Raw genomic sequence first — 20,782 nt, forward strand, 5'->3', positions numbered from 1 at the left:
TACCGTCATGACAGCATACACAAGAAGCAGCATGGAAGAAGCCATCCGCATCAATTCGCTTCTCCAGTGTCTTGTTGTAAGTCAGGTCGTTGGTAGGGATGAAACGGATACCTAAACCCGCCAAGGAAAACTATTTAAGATTTTACTAAAGTTACGCCTACGGCGTGCTGTGTACTCGAAACGTTTGCATAGAGCAACTTACCGTATCGAACATATCTGATTTTGGCAGGGCAATATGCGCACCAGTAGGCTAGTTGAATGGAGTATTGTCGCCGATTAGAAACAGAACCACTAGCAGAACTTAGATATCGATGAATACCAATTAACAGCTTTTCACTCTGCACAGCCGTAGTTTCCCTAGCAGCCGAACAATAGCAGACGATCAGTGAATGGCTCTGTGTTCATCACGAGGCAATGGTCCGTGCCACTGCTGGAATTCTGTTGCAGCCCAAACACCGGAAGGACTCGCGGAGATACAGTACGTCCCAGCGACGATGGCTGCTGAACAACTCGAGGCTTTCTTGGCGAAACATGCCGGAATTTATAATGACTCTACAAGATACACTGAGTAATTCCAGACGCCCAGGAAATCCCACCCTTGCAGTGAGATGCGGTGGATGTACAGGCCAGCAACACTATTCGCGAATGTCATCCCTGGCGAAATGGACACGCTGTGAACTACCTTACCAGTGTACCCCGCGATGACATCATACCTTTAGCATGGATGATTCGTTAGAAAACGTAGCCGGAACCTATGCATTTCAGGCGCCCTACAAGGTGCAGTGCCTAAACCGACCGACTGCAAAATGACTCATCATGAGCCTCTCATTTCAGTCAGTCAATACACCCACTGATATTCGCAGCTCGGTAGTTTACACTCCACACGCAGGAATGGCACCCCTGATAGCTTCCGCGCCGCTCCTGTTGAAACAGAGCGCATTTCACTGGTACTGGATGTTGAGAACCCCTCACACACCACACACAAACACCTACATAAATCGTGCAGTGCAGTGCATTTTTAAAGTTTCGTTTGCCAACAGCGCGTCAAATCCAGAGACGTCGAGTGTAATGTCTTGACGCACATCACACACACCTTGCACGGCACGATGCAGCGTCTCACTTGAGAAAACGGCGGAGAAGTCCACAGCGTCGAATCTGGAAACGATGTACGAAAGAGCAAGGAAACCCGTGCTTGCAAGTGTTCGTTCTCTAGCACAAACCGGCATCCTTCATGGTGAGCGTCGCCATCGCCATTGCTGCGGACTACAGGTAAAGCAGCCAGGAGACACGAATACGTAATCCAAGCCGAGTAAATTGCTAGCCAGCAGAAAAGTTCGAGGGGCAATGGAAATATTAAATCCTCTCTCGTAACCACAAGTAACCAAACGTGAGGCCGCGTCACACACTTCAGAGGTAATTGCTCATTCCATAGGACGTCCTATAGGAACGGCTGCCTACACACGCTCATGTCTATTACATGCCTCAGGAGCACCCTAGAGCTCCCCCACTAGCAAGAAGGCGTATCTGGACTGTCGGTGCCTGATACCACCTCTGACAGTCAGCCACATGCATTATTCACATATCAATAGGCGGGTAAAGTGAACGCTTTCACTGATTATTCTCTTGTGGTTGCCTACTTCGCCCAGACTCCGGGAGTGACATAGAGTTCTGTATACTGAGGCTGTTTGGTCCACTGGATTAAGAAAACCAGCATTACTGATAAAGATACCGAAAGACAGAAGGCAAGCCTACCAGCGTCTTTGTACCGCCAATAAAGCCGGTTGCATGGCAATGAATAAAGTCAGAGTCGCTCATGTCCTCCGATTTCTGAGTCCGCTCATCCGTGAGAACAGCTTTCCCCAACTCGCTGTCCCTCAGACCTCTCAGCTTCTCTAGCAGCGGCAATCGAGACTTAAATAACTGGTCCTTCTCATTAACCGCATACACACGCCAGCCCTCGATAGTTCCGTTCTTCAGGTCGGGATAGAGGCAGAAGAGTATCGGATAATCCAGCTGTAATTCCGCTTCGATCTCGTGAAGGTGTTCCTGCCGCAGACGGAAAGTAAAAACAGTGCGACATAGTCGGATGTGAATGCTGGCCAAGAAGATGGACGGCTCTGAGCAGAAAACAGAGAGCTGTCAGCCATAAATCTTCTTTCATTGGGCTATTCGTAACCCGCTGAAGGAAGGCTAGCGCACGCAAACTTAAAGCCGGATAGACACTCGATGCAACCGGCCTTAGTCGACACCACAGCACTGCAACTATCATAAGCAAGATAGAAGAAAATATGAAGAACGGTGCTAGCGTGTGAATCTATGGGCCCGCAGGTGTGTTTTTCGGTGCTTCCGTCTTTCCACTTATACGGGCGTAACCAGTGTCTGGCATCCAGGGATTAGTGACGTGCAACACATCTGACAGCAGAACCCGGATGAGTTGCCTCTTGTGACGATATAGTGGAAGACGTATTGTTGCTTCCTGTCCCACATGGCGCTGACAGGCAGAATGTAGAATCGTCCCCTCACCTGGAATGGGCACCATTGCTTGAGCTTGACGATTCGTCCAGAAGAATGAACCTTGGTTCTCTCTTGAACTGCGTCAAGTACCACCTGTCTTGCGGGGAGCCACACGTCAACAATGGAGCTTACTGCATCTTCGAACTCTGCGTCTACAAGTTTCATGGCTTTTCTGAAGCCGTGAACTTCCTCCACGGATCCACCCTCAACCTCAGCGGGGTACAAATCCGCTTCCGCAGTTCGCAAGCGCTTTACTTGAGGCCGAGTGGCACGGAGCTCCTCCAAATTCCACGGCGGATAACAACGGGATACCCGAGAGCTTAGGTTGGTGCTGTCTTTGTACAACAGGGGACTGCCGTTGGACGCAATGGAGACGCCGTTGTCGATTGCATCAACCGCCTCAACGAAGGACGTGTACAGCCTTTCGAAGACGCAATCCAACAACTCTGGGCTCGTTAGTCCTGAAACCAACAGCACAGAAACGACAGTGCGGAAACGTACTCCTGCCCGAGCTCGCTCCAACTGGAGCATGAGGTGTACAGCCGCCTCAAATATGAGTGGGCCTCACTACCTGTGTCCGTGTGAGAGACAGCGGAGCCGCACATCAGTTCGAAAACGAAGGCATCATCGTATGTCAGTCCCGACAGTCCCTGTGGAATGGCCACTTATATATTATTATTCAGTTGACATCCATTTACAAAGAGCAATCACTGGATTCGTTGGAGGGTAGGCTCTTCGCCTGCCATCTCAGCGCAGATATGAGCAGACAGTCTGCCGCGCTTCTGACGTGACCTATGATGATGCGTGGTGACTTCACCTATGCTATGCTACGCGACGATCTGCACTCTAAGTACACGTTCGATTACTCCGATTGGATAACTTAAATGAACAGATATCTTAAACTTCGTAACGTTTTCTTCCTTGTATTAATAAGTTAGTTTTTATTTAGAAGTGGGCGCGGTTTTACAACAAGCGCCGAGGGTCTGCAGAGTTAAAACAAATTCTGCCCTCCACAATCCATACCGAATCGATGTCGCAGAATATCCTTTCCGAAGTGTTTGTAGATTAGGCCTGCACTGCTGAGTTTTGTGACAGCTGCCTTTTTGCAAGCTTTCTCTTCCACTTTCCCGTTTCCTGCAGCATCGCGCCTCCTTTCCGACGACACTTGACCGCCATCGTCCTTCCCTGCATCCTTGTTCCCGCTGTCAAGCGTGTCTGAAGCTGTCGGGCTCTTCCCGTAGAATGTCAAGGTAAAACTCTTTTGATGGTGGTCAAACCGACGCTTCTCTGGATCATATTCTGCACCAACATCCACGACGATGTCGCAAGTGGCGAGGACTGCAGGGTCCCGAGACCGGACAACTCGTGCATTCTGGAACTCGGGCAGACTGAGAAGCATAACTGTCGCGAGCACCTCGTCCTCGTGGAACCTGGACAAAAAATACACGGAGTCACAGAGTCTTCAGAACCACGAAGGCACACGGGAAGGAAAGGAGGAGAACTTATAATGTGGCGGATACAATGTATGGTTCAGCTGGGACCATTAGGTTCGCAATGCCGGTACGGAGAATATGGCACTTATTTGTACCAGTCGACATCGGGGGTTCGGCAGTCTTTTTCAAGAACTAACGCGAGTAACTCTCTGAAGCAACGCATGTGTACGAAAGGATTAAATCAAACACAAAACACCAACTGCACAGCGCTCCTCTGAGCCTAGTCTAGAGGGGAAAGCACAAGCCGAGGGCCTCTACGGACACGGCGGAAAGAAATTCTGTCTGTCACTTATATCTCGCAGACATCCTCGGTGCCCGTGTGCTCCGTCACGGTCCCAGGCAGACACCCTTGTTTCACCTGGCCGTAACAGCTACGTCATGTGTTGTCGAGTCAGCAGCATAACATCCTTTCTCCTCCTAAGAAGCATCGTCACGGAGCTTCCTTCTGGCCATTTAACGCAAGACTTGATATTGTCTCGAAAGACAGCGCTATGTGCAACAGATCGGTGAGGACTCCGGCCACGCTGCAACACACCACAGCGCATGATCCGCCGCTGGATAAGCGATCTACCGAACGCTCAGGCTGTGTCGAGGCATCATCGGGAAAATGCAAATATTCTCACTTGCCGCTGTGCGTCCCGATTACCGGACGTCGGGGGGCTTCTGCAGTTGTCATTTTCGCAGGTCGGAAGCGAGGTTCATCGGGCGCCGCCTGGAATTGGGCAAACCGTGAGACATATGAAAAACTTTGTTTCCGTGGAATCGCAGACGACTGGGAATTTGTGAAGTTGCAGAGAGGAAAGCAAAAAGCAGGATAAGGGCTGAAACGAGAAAACGAGGGAAGCGCCCACGTGCTGCTCGCTCCTGGTCCGGCTGTGGGGAGGACTCGCGAAAGAGACCCGCGGGAAAGCGAGATGTTCCACGGATTGGACAAAAACAGATTTCTGAAGAGAAGGAAGAGACACCAACCACGAAGGCCTATCCTGGCGGGACGCGAAGATCTGCGGCAACTCTCGGTAATGTTTTGTTGGACAGCTGAAGCAGAGAGAAACGAGGCACGACAGCCACCCCTTCCGAAAAATGGAGACACCTGGACGCGATAATTTGTTGCCAGAGGCATGTGGTAGTGTCTGACGCTCTGACCCAGTGAGTATGCTCTGTCAACTCCAGAGGCCCCGGAACAAAGGGGAAAACGCGTAGGCTGTCGATGGGTGGCACATCTATTCATAGGGAAGAAAGGGGCGTCTATTTCCACTGTCAAACTCCCCTTATCCCCCTTATTACTCGACTGACGCGACGCACGCGACGAATTTACATATTTCCGGTACGAAGGAGCGCGTGGCTGAGCGCGGTAGCAGCATGCAGCTGTTTGTCTGGGGTATCGCAAAGAGAGTTTTGGAAAAGATGGAAAGCAGTCGACTCAACAAAAAGATCTAAGCCGAAAAATATCTGAACGAAGGACAAGTAGGTTCGTCAGCTATGGAGATAAAAGAATATGTTTCCTCTCTGGTGGTCCGCATGGCTACGGATGTAGACCATCAAAATCCTGGCATGCATCGATGCATGCGCCGACGGGGGGGCTCAGTTACGGCTTGCCAATGCTGCCCACCTATGTATGCGTGCCCACTACGAACATCATCACTATTTCGTCGCATAGTTTCATTCGTCCAATTTTGTTTATTCAGTGTGTCTCAAGTGAGACGGACAACGAACGGGGCAAGTGTGTCTTGCGAACGAGGTACCGTAAGTGGGAAGCAAGAGACGTACGCGCATGCGTTTTCGTCAGTTCAGTGTGACTGTTCTACTCTCTTTGTTACTCTCGGTGTGTTTTCTGCTGTTACGGAGTCCCAGCTAAGTCCTGTTCTTCACGGGCCGTCTTTTCGTCCAATCAGCACAGTGTAACGTGACACTTCGCGGTTAGTCATCACCGTTTCAGCTCTGTCGCAAGAGTTCATTGCTGCCCAAAAAGCCGACCTCTTTTTATCAGTAACTCGAGCCTCGTGTCGAATTTCTGGATCTGTGCTGCATCCATTGTGATTATGAGAGTCCAGTACAACTTTTCTAATTGGGCGGAAAGGTAGTACGGCTGAGTTGTTCTTCCGACAGTTTCCTAAATGGCGATCACCGCCGTGGTGTTATTCCTTTGGCAATGTATCATTCTTCTTCTAGCATTTTGTTCTTCCTTTCTCTCCGGCCTGCTAGCTAGCAAATGTGCACACACGAGCAGACTGTATAAGCGACCGAGAGTGGTCAGCGCGTTCTTGATTGCCTTCGTGCTAGCAGGCCTTGCTGGAGTGCAACTCTTCGCTCAGACTGGGGTTGCGAAGCTGTGTGCCGGCATACTTCTGTTTGGTATAAGCTTGGGAAGCCGATTTTGCGTTTACGGGATCACTGGCGGGATTGCCTCCGGAAAGTCCACCCTTTCCCGTTGCCTAGCAAACGATTTGGGGTTTACCATTATAGATGCAGACGTGATCGCACGCGAAATTTTGCATCCCGGTCACGCGGCTCATAGGCAAGTGGTATCTGTATTCGGCCAGTCCATCCTGGTACCTGGAACGACAGAGATCAATCGAAGTGCGCTGAGAGAAGCAGCGTTTAAAGATGAAGAGGCGAGACGAAAATTAAACCGGATCACTCACCGATACATAATCTACGAGATCCTGTGGCATGTGTTTCTATATCGTGTCGTTTACTTGCGCTCTCGTGTGGCTCTAGATGCTGCCTTGCTTATGGAAACAAGTCTAGATTGGTTGTGCGCCCCAGTTTTTGTGCTTGCCACCAGTCCGGAGACGCAGATTGAACGATTGACAAGACGGGATGGACGGAAATGTAGCAGGCAAGCGCTAGAGGCAATGACACGCGCACAGCTCCCCCTTACCGAGAAGTGCCAACGAGCCGATGTTGTCTTCGACAACAACGGTACAATCCGCGATCTCCAGGCGCAGGGCATTGCGTACTTTAGGGGGCGTATATAGGCTTCTGCTTTGGATGGCTTTTGTGAGCGCGTGATTTTTTAAGAAACAGGGAGTCGCTACGGTTGGTGCCGTTGTTGGTAGGCCGTCGGGGAATGCTGCCTTTTCGATAGAGGTATCGTTCTCTGTTGATGTTTTTAATTATGAGGCTGGTTAATCCTCTCGGCGACAATCGGCGGGGAGTGCGGTCACATACACAGCGAATGGTTCAGTGATTTCTTTTTCATTGTATGAAGTTCCCCCATATCTTCGTTCCTGGATATCTGCAAGGGATTGTATAAGACGGCATTCGTTTTTCTTCTGGCTTTCTGGTGAGGGACGACGGCAGATTCACGTTGGCAGAAAACGGGTAATTTTCGGCATGCATCTGGTCATGAACTTCCGCAGCACGTTACAGGAAACGGGTTCCCCTTTTCTTTTGAATGCGGCAACCTGTGCACACACGAACGGTGACTCCGTCAAAACTTCACGCAGCAGCACAGAGCAAGAGAGGAAAGCCAATAAAGCGAAATCTAAGACATGACACGAGGACAGACGGAACGACGACTTCAAAAATGTAGTGTTGTTTTAACAGTCGCTGGAATCTGCGCAGCGACAATTCCTGTCAGGCCGTGGGCTGCTTTTTCCTTGTGACGCCATGTGGGAGTAGGGACAAGGGACAACGACAAATGGAAGAGAAGTGGGACAGGGTGAAACGAATAGTTGTAAGAAGGGGTACGCAGGACAAAGCAGGACGAATGAAGTGGAGAGCACTCACGAGGGGATTCGAGAGACAAATATGAAAATTAGAGACAACGACGGATGGGAACGCGTAGAGTATGGTAGAGGATGGAATAATGGGAAGATAAGGAGGAACACGCAGGGTAAATTCTACGATGCGCAGAACAAGCATTCCTCCCGTTAAGCAGGCGAGAATTTCGGAAGCAAAAGATGAGACTAGTATGAGAAAAAGGGGTGCACTGCAGTACCCGCTACCATCATTATTTTTTTAGGATGTTAGTGCCGGTGCTTTCATAAGAAACTAGAAGCAGCAGGCTGGATTATGTCAGGCAGGGCCGTGACCATGTACGACATTGCCCAGAAGATGTGTTCGAACTGGTCACCTACCTGAGTTTGAATGTTGGTGCCGGTACAGCGGGGCTCTACAGCTGTTGTAAATGTAATTCTGCATTTGCATTGAAGCCTTGGCTTGTGGTCAATTGCGATTGCCCATCGCACCCACGGGTGAAGCCGAAGGCGCGTATGACGGGCGGCCCCATCTCCGTACGACGGCCTCTTAACTACCAGCCCGTTCACGCCGATTCGCGAATTTCACCCGTTGTTATCTTTTTGCAACAGCACAGTCCACGTGGGAGTTGGCATTCTTTCTGTTGTAGTTTGCTACAGGTGCGCCCGCAAAACAGTGTTGAGTCGTTGAACGGAGGAACCAATTCCAGGTTTAGTTGCAAGGTGGTGCTGACGGATCTTCAGGTTGGTTTTTATCGTGTAAGCCTGAGGTGTAGAGTGAGTCGCAGTTACTTTTACTACGTTGACAAAATCCTTGAATTACACACTTTCACAACACACGTTGCGTTTGCTCTCACTATTTGAAAATCTCATTCTGGGACGCCGTACTTCTTTCGAGGGTCAGTTGCAACCTGGAATCGCAGTCGCCCGCAAGGACGATGCCAGATTCAGCCCCGAGTCATGGCGCACGCGTGCCAACGGCGCCATAGAGCATCGAATAGTTCGGGTGGCTGCCCTGTTTACCCTAGTGTCACTACTTGACTGCTTATCAGTGCAGTTTTTGGGTAGGTTTTTGGCTGCGAGTGTCTCACGTTACTTCTCATTGGAGTCACGGTAGTTGGTGAACGACGCGGGTCGGAGCAGTTGGATGTGCGTCCTGGGAAAAAGTGTCATTCTGCAGTTCTTGGACAGTCTCTTGCGAAATTGGAAAAATGATTATTGGGTGTCCAGTCGAACGTAAACACGATGAGGGCCGAGTAGGACTAGCTCCGGCCGGCGCTCTGGAGCTTGTCAAGGCCGGCCATACGGTTCTTATTGAGAAGGACGCAGGAAAGAAGGCGCATTTCACCGATGAAGATTACGTTCAACAAGGGGCTGAGATTGTTGCGTCCGCGGAAGAGCTATATGGACGCTCGGAAATGATAGTTAAGGTACACCAACATCTTCCGGTGCCACAGAGCAGTTTCCAGCCTATTTCGCTTGCCCCATGAAATTGGAAAAAGGGTCACTTTCTGCTCTTCTTCATTTTTGCTTCAGTCCCCTCAGTGCTAAAATAACTATCTATGGTTTGTACACTTGTACTTCCGACCTCTGAGTCAGTTTAGTTCCTGCCTGCATTACGGGTTGTGTTGCCATTTCATTGAGTTGCTGTATGTAGGAGTAGCGGGGCCTAAGCGCAAGATTTCTCTCGTGCTTCCTCTCGTTGTTGTTAACATGAAAGCCATTTTCTGAAACGTTTTACGAAACGAGACGTTGTGCGCTTGTGCTGTGATATGAAAAAATGGTGTCGCTGATGTACACCGTGTGGTGCCCCCGTTTGTGTAACACAGGTGAAGGAGCCACAGCCGGATGAATGGAAGCTCGTGAAGTCGGGACAGATACTTTTTTGCTACTTCCACTTTTGCGCGAGCCAGAGTCTCACGGAAGCAATGCTGAACAGTGGTGCAATATGCATCAGCTATGAGACGGTTCAGAAGGATGGGCGTTTGCCCCTTCTCGAGCCCATGTCAGAGGTTGCCGGCAGAATGTCGATTCAGTGTGGAATGCACTTCCTGGAAACTCCTCAAGGAGGAGCAGGAGTAATGCTATCGGGATTGCCGGGTGTTCGTCGCGGTCGTGTGCTTATTCTTGGAGGTGGTGTTGTGGGAGCAAGCGCGGCCTCCGCGGCGGCTGGTGTTGGCGCGGATGTCGTGATCCTTGACAAGAATGTGGACCGCCTTCGAATGCTTGCGAGCATCATGCCTCCAAATGTGAGTACTCGGTGCGCCGGCGAGGAAGCTCTCCTGGAGGAACTTTCTCTGTGCGACCTTCTAGTTGGCGCAGTATTGCTGCCGGGTCGCAAAGCGCCCAAGATCGTACGTCGAGAGCACTTGAAGCGAATGAAGCCTGGTTCTGTTATTGTTGACGTCTCCATTGATCACGGCGGATGCGTGGAAACCACACGTGTAACGTGCCACCATGACCCGATTTATGAAGTGGATGGAATTATTCATTACGGGGTTGCAAATATGCCCGCTGCGGTGGCGCACTCTAGCACGCTAGCTCTCACTAACGTCACGCTGCCTTACGTCCTTCATCTGGCGGAGCGTGGTTGGTTGCACGCGTGCCTGGCGGACACCTCCTTAATGTTGGGATTGAATGTTGCGAAAGGGAAGGTCCTTCATCCAGGCGTTGCAGAGGCTTTCGGCCTCAACAGCGTTCCGCTGAGTGAATTCCTCGAGAGAGCTCAGGCGAATGAAAATGAAAAACGTGTTGATGGGCCAAACGAGACACGAAACGCATAAGGCAACCCAGAATTCTGGAATGCACCTACACGGAACTGATGTTTCTGAAGGGGGCGCCATGCCATTTGTCGACTTCGAGTGGAGCCGCATCAAATGTTCAGAGATTATCTGAAACCTTTCCGAGAGTAAAGTTGGCACGCTGAATATTAAAAATAATGCATCTAGCACTGCCTTGAGCTTCGTTCTTCTTCGTTGGTTAAACTCATAACATGATAAGACTTAAACGGTTTCGCAGAGTGTGACATATTAGCTACACCGGGTAGGACAAACCGTACCCCGTCAGCTGATTTCACCCATTTGCGGCTCCTTTTTGGTTCAACATCTACGTTAACCTTGTAATTACGCGCCAGCCGCCGTGTCCTATTGGAAGGGAAGATCTCTGTTTTAACGTAGGCGCCACGTTGATGTCGGTAACAGAGAATTACTAGTTTACTGCCAGTACTGCCAGCAACGGAGGCTTCCACCACGAATGTCGTCTATGCATACAAGAGATCAAACCACTGACGGTTTCTTACCGTTCTGTGGATAAAAAAAAGGAGTGACGCTTGTCAAATCGCATGACTACTGTGGAAGGAGCCACTACTTTGGCGTATTATGGGGCACCGTGTGCTACCGACGGGTCGCTGCAGTCCACAACGCTGCCACCAGACACGCTCAGACCGATGAGGTTTCTTCCAGGGCTTCCTGGCGGAGAAACTAAACAATCGAGGCGACGGAGGAAGACGACCACGGGATAATTACAGATATCGAGACATATTCAAAGAAGGAAAAACGTGTAAGGGAGAAAACGGGACATTCGACAGTCACTGGAGGGTTACACAAAGTTGATACTTCCTATTCGAGAAGCTTGAAACGTATCAAGTAATGGTGGACTCCCCTTCCTTGGAATAGCAGTCGAAATGCGAGTAGAACTCTGAGATTGCCGTGTTGAAACGAAAATAACACCGTTGGTGTGCCACGCCTCGTGCCCCTTAGGATAATCGCCTGCAAGATAGGCGGCTGGACCACTGATGCTCTTTTTCCCCCAGAGGAGCGCCACGACGGATGCACGCACAAGACAACGACTACCAAACGGGGTTTCCACTGTCCTGATTCCTTGGAAAACACATGACAACACCACACGAAGAAGTGCCCGGCCGAAACCATTCACAATGCCCAGTCTTCCTGTGGTACATGGCTTCCTCTTCTTTTAAGACAACCGACTGTTGTGCGACCACTCTCCGCTTCGGCACACGACTGTGCGAAGTGGTAGCTGCACCCGCCTACCGAACAGGCACGTCTGTCTGGATAGAGATGAATTAGGGGAACGAGGTACGCTCAAGAAGAAAGAACATCAAACAAGGCGGACAAAAAACGACAGCGGGCAGCTTAACGTCTCCTGTTGTGTCGCGTTCGAGACACGCTTTTGGAGACTCCAAGCTGTCGACGATAACAACCGAAACAACCAAAAAGAAACACACAGCTCTTCTGAAATCGCCAACTATAAAAAAACACGAGCATTTACACGGCAACTGCATGTGTGTCTGAAGGCAAGAAACGACCGTTTACGGGAGTGGGCGTACGATATCTGCGTAAATAACGGAACGGCCCCCGTCTGTTGTACAGGAGACAGATCCGCGCAAGGTCCAAAAAAATGAGACCCCAGACGTGTCTTTCCTGTCGCCGGCAAAGCGGAGCTCCGACGAGTTCTTGAGGCTGCATTTTCCCGCTTCCCTCACTGCCCTTTCAACGAACACACACATTCTATCAGTCACTCTTCTGTCCACTGCGTTTCGGAGCGAATATTCGGAGAGGTCAACTGTATACTTCCCCCCCTATCCAATTTCTATTTTAGTTGATAAAAAATAGTGGCGCAGATCACGTGTGAGCCGTTGTCAGAATCCTCTTTCAAACAGTAAAACTCAAATCTGCTCTCCTTTCTTTGACTGAAACAGAAAACGCACTTCCGCGCCGAATGAAAGGACTGCAACCACAGACCTCTCCTCCCGTGAACCAACCGACAAAACGGAGGCGAGACATCGACCAGAAGTTATCTAGACCCCACAAATCTCTCCCTAACGTTTCTCGGCAGACCTTTCGCTGCTCCATGGCATCTCGATAACTGAAACGCAGATTTCGAGTTGCCAGAGTCGCTTGTACGCCGTCTGTTTCAGTCTGACGTATCTTCTGCCATGCGAAGAAACGCGACGAAAAAACAAACAAAAGCCGGACCTGTTATCGTCAACAAGCTTCTCGCCCAGAAGCGTTCTCTGAATTCTGTCCCGTCACCGAAAGCTTCAGCTTCCTCCTCATTTATTTCTTCTTCTTCGTGCTCTTCTCTCCCTCTCGCTTGGGTACCAATGCCTCAATGTCGTAGTCGTCGTTGTCTTGCTCCTCCTGTTCCTCCTGCAAAGACACAGACACCGCTCGCGAGGGAATGAAATAAAATTCTAGTGTCACGTGTGAACGCTTAGGACGACGGAATTCTGGCGCGTACACGAGTAACAATCGACCCAATTTCTTAAGAAACGAAAGCTCTGTTATTTTTCTTCCCCTTTTCCTGCTCTTGATTGCTCTGTTCGCGTCAGAAAGCGAATGCCACACAAGGGCGTTTGCCTGTATCGTCCGCATGACTCCCTCTTCTCCACTCTCTGAAAAAAAAACAAGACATGTTTTCACATTTTCCCCTTCTTGCTAACCACGAAACGAGATCTTCATACGGGGACCTGCAGCTACATTTTATTAAAACGATAACACCACCTGCACATAGCCGCATAAACGTGTTTACTCACTTCCTCTTCCTCTTCCGCATCCGCGCCGGGCAGCTGTCCCCGCAGCCACTGACCCCAGGTTAGGACCTGATGAAGGAAAGGCCCAACAGCACAAAGTGTAGCCTCTTAGCATTCTCACTTCTCGACACAAGCGTGAGAACCGCAAACACCGCAGCCCGCGGGTAGAGACGGGGTAACTCCCTTCGAATGAAAAAGAAAATCGATGTGCTGTATTCCTGTCCTCATCTCGGACTCCTGTCTTTTCTGTCAGTCCTTTCTTCCTCAGGCTACAGGAGGAGCTGCCCCGCAGCAATCGAGACGGAAAGTGAAAATGAGCAGAATGGGACTGAAAACACCCGGCTCATGCAATATGAAAATGGGGACCACCGGCACTGCAGCACACAAGAGAAGAGGATCCTTCTACCGTCTTGGAAAGCAGAATACGTCCACAAAGGCAGCAAGCACAAGGCAGCTCGCCCAGCCGTTTTATAACACAGGGAACTGTTGAGTCGGCCTTTATCGCAGTGGCGACGCAGACGCCAGCGACCTAACTCAACTCATGATCATGAGAAATTCGCGGGGAACCCCGTGACTGTTCTCCGGTATTGTTTTTGCTCTTTCCGCTCGACCCATCCCACATGGAGACGCAAGATCAGCGAAAGGGACGCCTGCCGCTGTCTGCCGACTGTACATACGGCAGGCGCGTTTCAGTCAGACGCCGAGCACGCAACCACCGGCTGGGACTTCCTGCGTGGAACTGTTGCCGAAATCGTTTACGGACGAAACAATAAACCGTAAGAGAAGTGAATCTGAATCTAAGAGGAACGGTCACGACACATAAACCCACTGGCAACCGAATGGAACCGAAATATCGACCAACTGGTCAGCAACCGGCGGTAAACGAAACGCCGATCTCCGCGTATTTCACTGAAAGATGAAATTCACGCAAGGTTCAACGTGGAGCGAATCAGCTCTTGCCACCCAAGATCGAACGTGTTTCCCGCCACACATGGCACCTGAATACTCCGTTGGCTTCACCAGATGGACCGTGGGCGATCTTAACAAAGCTTTGTGGTGCCCAGCAGCTAGGATCGACAGCTACAACCGGCTTCAACGCACCTGGAACAGAACCTCCGTTCGCCCTTCCGTATCATCGTTGTCGTCGTCGAACCACTGAAGCAGATGCAGAACAGCAAGTCACAAACCTTTTGGCAAATTCACATGTCGGTGGACAGCTGCTTTCTAAGCAACCCTTTGCTGAGGAGGGCAAACCAATATCGCACGCGACCTGGCCAACAACACCTAGTTCCTTCACCCTTTCCCGCACACTGGAGAACTGAACACAACCCACCGTTCTTCTAACTAAACGCGAAGGCGAAGGGGGGCGTTTACGTAATAGCCTCAGAAGCATCTTGTGCACGTGCTAGATTTCAACAGCTGATTACAGAAATATCAAGACGAGCACTGAGGATGTTGCACGGCAGAACAGCCGCTTTTGTTTTCTTGTCTCTCTCGGTTCGCGTGATGCGAGGACTGCATAAATGGAGACGAACAAGAGTTCTTTCTGAGGGTCTCCCTCCGGATGTGAGTCAGTTTTCGCTTGAAAATGGTCCAGTGGCAAGAGCCTTGCTGCGGGTGGAGATACCCAATATATCAGCACTAGCTGGTTTTTTAAAAAAGTATCGCCATTCCCATTGTTCCACCACATACCCTGATGAAGGCCGAATCTGAAAGGATCCCGGTTGCGACCATGGAGTCCCAAACGGCCTCGATCACCGCCGTGCACGGAGAAAGTCGAGGGCACTTGATAGCTGCAGAGAGGCAACAACAGATAGACGGAAACATGCCTCATCGCTTTTCTTTGCATGCGATTCCAAGAGAGATCTGTCCATGGATCATAGACTCAGCACCCCCAACCATGAACAAGTCTCGGCTGACCTTACGGAGACACACTCCTGTTCTAGATATTTTACGGGCCAACTCCCCCGGTAATCCAAATCATAAATTGATGTAAATGGCATAAGCGGTTTCAGTGGAGTGAACCAACGATTGGCCCAGGATATCCTGTTGACCTTGAAGACTCGTCTCCGATATGCGGTGATGTCTGAAAGTGCGAACATCGATTCGCACGAGCAGATAACCTTCCCTCCCGCGTTTCATTTCCCCATCACTGGTTCCCCCTGCAAGTGGCCGACCCCAAGGAAGGAGTTCGGCAACACATCCAGGCGTCCTCTGCACTGTCTATAGTAGGGGGCACGCATATTTCTGAAGACAGCGCCCCCATCAAGTTGTCTACGTTGCTCAAAGCACTTCGAGTTGCCGAAACCATTCCCTTCGATCACGAACCAGAATCGGTGATTCACCCGTACCATCGCGTCTGCATTTCCGTTGCACGAGTTCTCTTACCCTTTATCATATTCACCATTTCCTTGATGAGAACCTGATCCTTGTCCTTGACCTGGCTGTTGTCCAGCAGCACCTTCCAGACGTCCTGGACGCTCTTGACGACCTCCAACACGCCCTCCATGTTCTCCTTGCCCATACTTCGTTTGATGACTACCGCAGCGACAACGGCGCTCGGAACGATGCTCGCGAGTTCGTCCTCGTCTTTGAGAACTGCCACGATATCGTCGACGCCCAGCTTCTTGCTGGGGTCCTTTTCAACTTGATCCAGTCCCTGCTCAAGAGCTTGGACGAGACTGACGATTTCGTCTTCTTTGTGGGTCAACATCTTGACCTGTTCCTCTCGCTTCCTCCTTTGCTCTTCGAATCGCTCCCGCTCACGGCGTTCCTTCTCTTCCTTCTTCTTCTGCAGCTCTTCCTGGCGCTTCAGCTCCTCCTCGTCTTCACCGGTGAAGCCGGCACCCGCCGCGGGCGACCCGGAGACACCCGCCGCGGCTTTGAAGAGTCTCTGGACTTCGGACTCCCTGGGCGCGGAGGCCGGGAAGCTCGGGCTCTGCTGGCTCTGCGCACGAATCCCCGAGGGAACGTACTTCCCGTTCACAAAGCTGCCTCCAAGCGCGGCATCTTTCCGAGTGCCGAGACGCACCGGCTGGAGAACCTGCACCGGCTCTTCGACTCGAGCCGAAAAGGAGGACGAAGCGTTCTGGCCCGGACCTGCGCCTGGCTTGTTCTCCTCAGAGAACGCCTGGGCGAGCGAGGCGGCCGGGTGCTGTATCTGCTGACTGGCTTGTGCAGCTCGGGCCACCCGTTCTTCTTCTTCCTTCTTCCTCTCTTCCTCCATCCTTTGTTTCCATTTGGGGACGAACCGCGCGCCGCCTCCCGCCTTGGCTGTTTCAGGCGACGAAGCCTGGAGATCATCCTTCTCGCCGGGCGACGAGAAAGCGGCGCTAACCTCTCTCTCGCCAGGCGACGAAGACGAAGGAGTACAAGCGCCGGGTGCTGCGCCGGTCACGCTCGCGCCGCCAGCTGCGGGCCTAGGCGCTGTGGCAGGCTCCTTCCGAGGAGAGTCTGGTTCGAGGAACGCAGCGAGACGGTCGTTCTGAACTGGCGCGGAGGCGCCCGAAGTCCCGCGAGCAGCGCTCCCCTTCTCGTCCTTCCCAACTGCAGGCGACCGCTTCGAAGGAGGCACATAACGCCCTGGCTTGCTTTCCAGCGCCGACTGAGACTCCAGGGGGCGGGACGAGGGCGGAGACGGAGACGCTCCATTTTCGGGGGACACGTTCTCTCTCTCCACTTTCTTCAGGCGGCTACGCAGCGATCGAAGATGCTCCGGGCGTGAATCCGACGATGGTGCAACAGATTCTGAACACGCGAAAGAGAAGAGATAAACCAAAACAAATCCAGTTCCTCAGCATGCATACACGTACAGTTCCACCTGTCTGCCGCACCTGCTCGGCTCGACGGCCTCAAGCCAAAAATGAGGGAAGTCTGGATACCAGCTGCAAAATACAAGCTGGGGTTTCCTGAGACGACCCCTTTCCAGCCCCAAACTGTTACACTGGCATCAAGAACGCATTTCGAAAAAAACAGGCATCTTCATCAGTGGAAATCGCTGCTACGAAAAATGCAAATTCCCCTCGTCCGCGCCTTTTGTACCTCCAAAACGTCCGCCCTCACCATCTCTCCCGCCCTTCAGTGGTGTGGTTGTTGGTCTACCTGCTCCAGAACCCATGCCACCTCTTGTCCGGTCCCTGACGGCAGCGAAATCAAGATCTTCGTCGTCTTCTCGAGGCGCCCTGTGGCCTGGGAAGCTCCCTTCTCTTTGTGGAGTTGCTTTTCGTACTTCCGCGAAGTCCAAGTCTTCCTCCTGCTGGCGAATTGCTGCAGTCTCTCCGCGTCCACCTCGACCTAAATCACCTGAACCTCCAGCCGGAGGAGTGTTCGCTGAACAACCAGGGACACAAATGTGAAGTCTTAATCAGCTATCAGTTTGCACTTCCTGTACAGCGAACCGGTTTTGTTCCAGGTGTAGTACATGGATTACTGTTACTACTTGTCTTAACAGAGAGGGAATCAAGTCTTCAGATGCAAGCATGATCATTACCATCGTACTGGCAGTCATCACCTCTGATACAGGATGCCTGTTCTCTCTTGGCACCCCTGTGTATATGTTCTACCTTGGCCCACTCTTCCTTCCTGGCGTTCCCTCCTCACGTCTCTACATTCTACTCGCAATACAACGCAAAGCTACCCGTTCGCCAGCTGTACTCTCCAGACTCAACCGTTCGCAAGCGTCGTCAATCCCTTCTTCTTACCTTTTGCCGTAGATCGGAGCACCCCCAGATCAGCATCTTCCTCAACGCCTCTGCCTCGCCCGATCCGTTCTCCCCCTTCTTGGTCACGCGACGGTAGAGGAGCGGAACGCCTCCAGGGCTCGTCCGGGAGCTCAACCTCTTGGCGCTAGGAATTAAACCGCAGCCACCACACCCACCAGAAACATATGTTCAAGTGTAAACGACATCGCTCAGGCACACATTGAGAGAAGTTCTCGCGCGAACTCTTATTTAGACGGACGCATACTACAAATGCTGCAACAAGTGAAAGGGAAGAATTCGGGAACCCCACCTGACGCATTCTGACCATTTTCCCCACTAGACATCGACATCTGCACCAACCACGGTAGACTCGCGGGAGACGAAACCCGGTTTCTTGCAAACGCCTCTTCCCTAATCTGTATTCCCTGTACGTCTGTCTCACCATCCGTCCTCCCTCACGGCGCATGCCTTCCATGCTGCGGGCCCCTGGGCCACCAGGACCGAAAGTTGCGCCTTCGCCGTCTCTTCTCCACTCATCATCGTCAGAGTCGTCCATGCGGTCTGCCCAGCGGCCGCCCCCTAGACACAGCAAGAATAGCTCGAGAATCGTCTCGACTGTTGTTTGGTTCGAGTCCACGTGAAATATGTGAAACACCACTTCAGACACTGTACCGAGTTCCAACCACACTTCCGAGAGTGGGAAACAAGCGAAACTGTGTTTTCCAGGATCCTCACTTCTGTCTGGTAGCTGACTTTTACCCTTTCAAAAATGACCAACGGCATTAGTTCTTTTGTAGGCCCACCCAGAGAGGAGACAAAATAACGGCCAATTCGCAGTGCCCTAACGTGCAGAGACTGGATGAAGTGATTAAATGTCCTGTGGAGGTACGCTCCATTCCTACGGACGACGCCAGTTCCGATGGGACGCACTCTCCAACTAGCATGAGAAACATCTGCAGTGCCTCTGCAGGTGCGTTAAGTGTTCAACCAAACGTTCTGCACCTCTCTCCTTCACTTAGTCACAAAGCGCCACTCCCGCTATGGTTCATTATCCTTCTGAGGCACACTGAATGGATACGATTGGATGTTGAGTACGTGAAGAAACCTTACACTCGAACGCGATGTATTTTCGTTCTTGTTAAAAGACCTGGTCTTACCTGGTCCGAGTTTTCGCTCGCGTTCGCGCTCTTTCTCTGCCGCTGCTAGGGCGGCTTCGTCGACCGGCCTGCAGCGAGAAATGCCCAGAAGAGACCAACAGCCAAAACCAGTAACTCACGTCGCGTCACAAGATCCACTTGCTCCCCGAGCTGCCTTCCGTGATCAAGGTATCTTCCTTCTAGTAAGACACAAACAGAAAACAGTCGTTTTCCGGAACGCCGTTCCCTCAAGTGTGCCAGCATAGCAGATATACAAAAAACGCATCGGCGAATCAGGGACACGAATGGGAGCAGCGAAAAAGAGCCTTCCTAGTGGCGTTCACTCTAACCAGTGTGTCACTTCTGTACATTCGCAAACGAGAACTACCCAGGCAAGCCAAGTTCGGAATCGAGAAGCGCACCACAAATACGCCAGCGCACCTCTGCAGGTCGACAAAATACGGAACATGGGAAACACGAAGCTGAACCCCACAGACAGTTGGAATGTATCGGAAAAATAAAGTACCAAACGACAAACTAGACAACAACACTAATGACCCAACTTCCGCCCTCGGGCGCCTGCACCGCTTCTCCGTCTGCCCAGTCTCCAGTGGATGTACACTGGACACTGTCCCGTACGTCGCTTGAAGCAACGAACTCGTGTCAGTGTTCTGTCCGCCCGCCCCCCCCCCCGACAGAAATCAGCTAAATTCCGTCAAAGAGACAGAAAAATCCAGAAGAGTTGTGTGCGAGTGTTTTTAAGCGCCATTCTCCGTTTGTCCCCTGTTTCTGTCGTGCGATCAACGCCAGTGACAGATAACCCGTCCCTTCGACAGCACCGCTGTTCATGATAACCTCTACTGTCTAAGTCCCCAACACGTTAGGAGCAGCGACACTGGCACGCGCGCAGAGGTGGAGACGCTCAGAAAGAAGGACGAAGTCCCCGATGCGGGAAACGCGACGCTGTTCAACTCACTTCGGCGCAGACGGGAGAAGTGTCACACCGACGCCCATCTCACGCTGGAGGTCGCGCAGGTTGACGGAAATGCCTTTCTTCTTGGGCGCCATTTTGCAGGGATGAAAAAAAAGCTCCTTCCAGCCAGTGAAAGGAACTTGGAGACAGCTGCAGAGCGTTCCGTCGTGGGAGGCGGGGCTACATGCAACAGTGCGGGAAAGTACGGGAGAGCCGGTGACACATGGATGGGGAGAAGTGTGCGCTTTTGTGCACGCAAAGAAGGAAGGCCGAGCGACAGAGAAATTTTCAACACGATGAATTCCGGGGACGCACAAGAGTAGGGAGCTGCCGGGGAAACGCAGAAAAGGGAAGGCAGTTCCGCCGCGGAGGAGTGGAAACAACAGAAAAAACGGTAAAAATCAGCGGAACACCAAAAGGGAAGGCAAGCGGGGAACTGTCCTGCTCTTCATGGAAAGGTGTGCCTGAGCAACCTGCTCCACCAAACGAGAAGAACGGAGTGGGCAACAGGAAAAAAAGTGAGGTGAAAAAAAGTCAGATTGGTGAGTGGTCCAACGAAAACGAGGTTTTCGTGTTTTCTCGGCAAAGCAGAGAGCAAAGATACACCACCTTTCGTCTTTTCGAAAATCGGCAGGGAAGTCGACGAACGCTCCACTCGTAGTCCCCCTCAAATACTCTACAGAGGTCGGCGGGAAACCCTTGCTCGATTCCTTT

At 51.5% G+C, this 20,782-nt stretch overlaps 3 protein-coding genes across 3 annotated transcripts; 1 reads left to right on the plus strand and 2 right to left on the minus strand.

The window, feature by feature from the left end:
* Window positions 1-355: 355 nt before the first annotated feature.
* On the minus strand, window positions 356-5,482 carry TGME49_315250 (GAMM1 protein, putative). Its single transcript, XM_002364663.2, has 5 exons — window positions 4,631-5,482; window positions 3,538-3,944; window positions 2,524-2,975; window positions 1,753-2,046; window positions 356-1,263 (listed from the first exon to the last, which is right to left on the minus strand). The coding sequence occupies exons 1-5, from the start codon at window positions 5,233-5,235 to the stop codon at window positions 1,210-1,212; spliced, it is 1,812 nt and encodes a 603-aa protein (XP_002364704.2). The 5' UTR covers window positions 5,236-5,482; the 3' UTR covers window positions 356-1,209.
* A 215-nt stretch (window positions 5,483-5,697) lies between these two features.
* Window positions 5,698-11,026, plus strand: TGME49_315260 (alanine dehydrogenase). Its single transcript, XM_002364664.2, has 2 exons — window positions 5,698-9,138; window positions 9,538-11,026. Exons 1-2 carry the CDS (start codon window positions 8,920-8,922, stop codon window positions 10,489-10,491), a joined length of 1,173 nt encoding a protein of 390 aa, XP_002364705.1. The 5' UTR covers window positions 5,698-8,919; the 3' UTR covers window positions 10,492-11,026.
* Window positions 10,933-20,750, minus strand: TGME49_315270 (hypothetical protein). The gene is made up of 10 exons (XM_002364665.2): window positions 20,072-20,750; window positions 19,117-19,184; window positions 18,402-18,538; window positions 17,960-18,104; window positions 17,361-17,588; window positions 15,648-17,006; window positions 14,952-15,052; window positions 14,361-14,414; window positions 13,263-13,328; window positions 10,933-12,876 (listed from the first exon to the last, which is right to left on the minus strand). The coding sequence occupies exons 1-10, from the start codon at window positions 20,161-20,163 to the stop codon at window positions 12,784-12,786; spliced, it is 2,343 nt and encodes a 780-aa protein (XP_002364706.1). The 5' UTR covers window positions 20,164-20,750; the 3' UTR covers window positions 10,933-12,783.
* Window positions 20,751-20,782: the final 32 nt, after the last annotated feature.

The sequence above is a fragment of the Toxoplasma gondii genome, chromosome XI (assembly GCF_000006565.2).
Source record: "Toxoplasma gondii ME49 chromosome XI, whole genome shotgun sequence".
Classification (NCBI taxonomy): domain Eukaryota; phylum Apicomplexa; class Conoidasida; order Eucoccidiorida; family Sarcocystidae; genus Toxoplasma; species Toxoplasma gondii.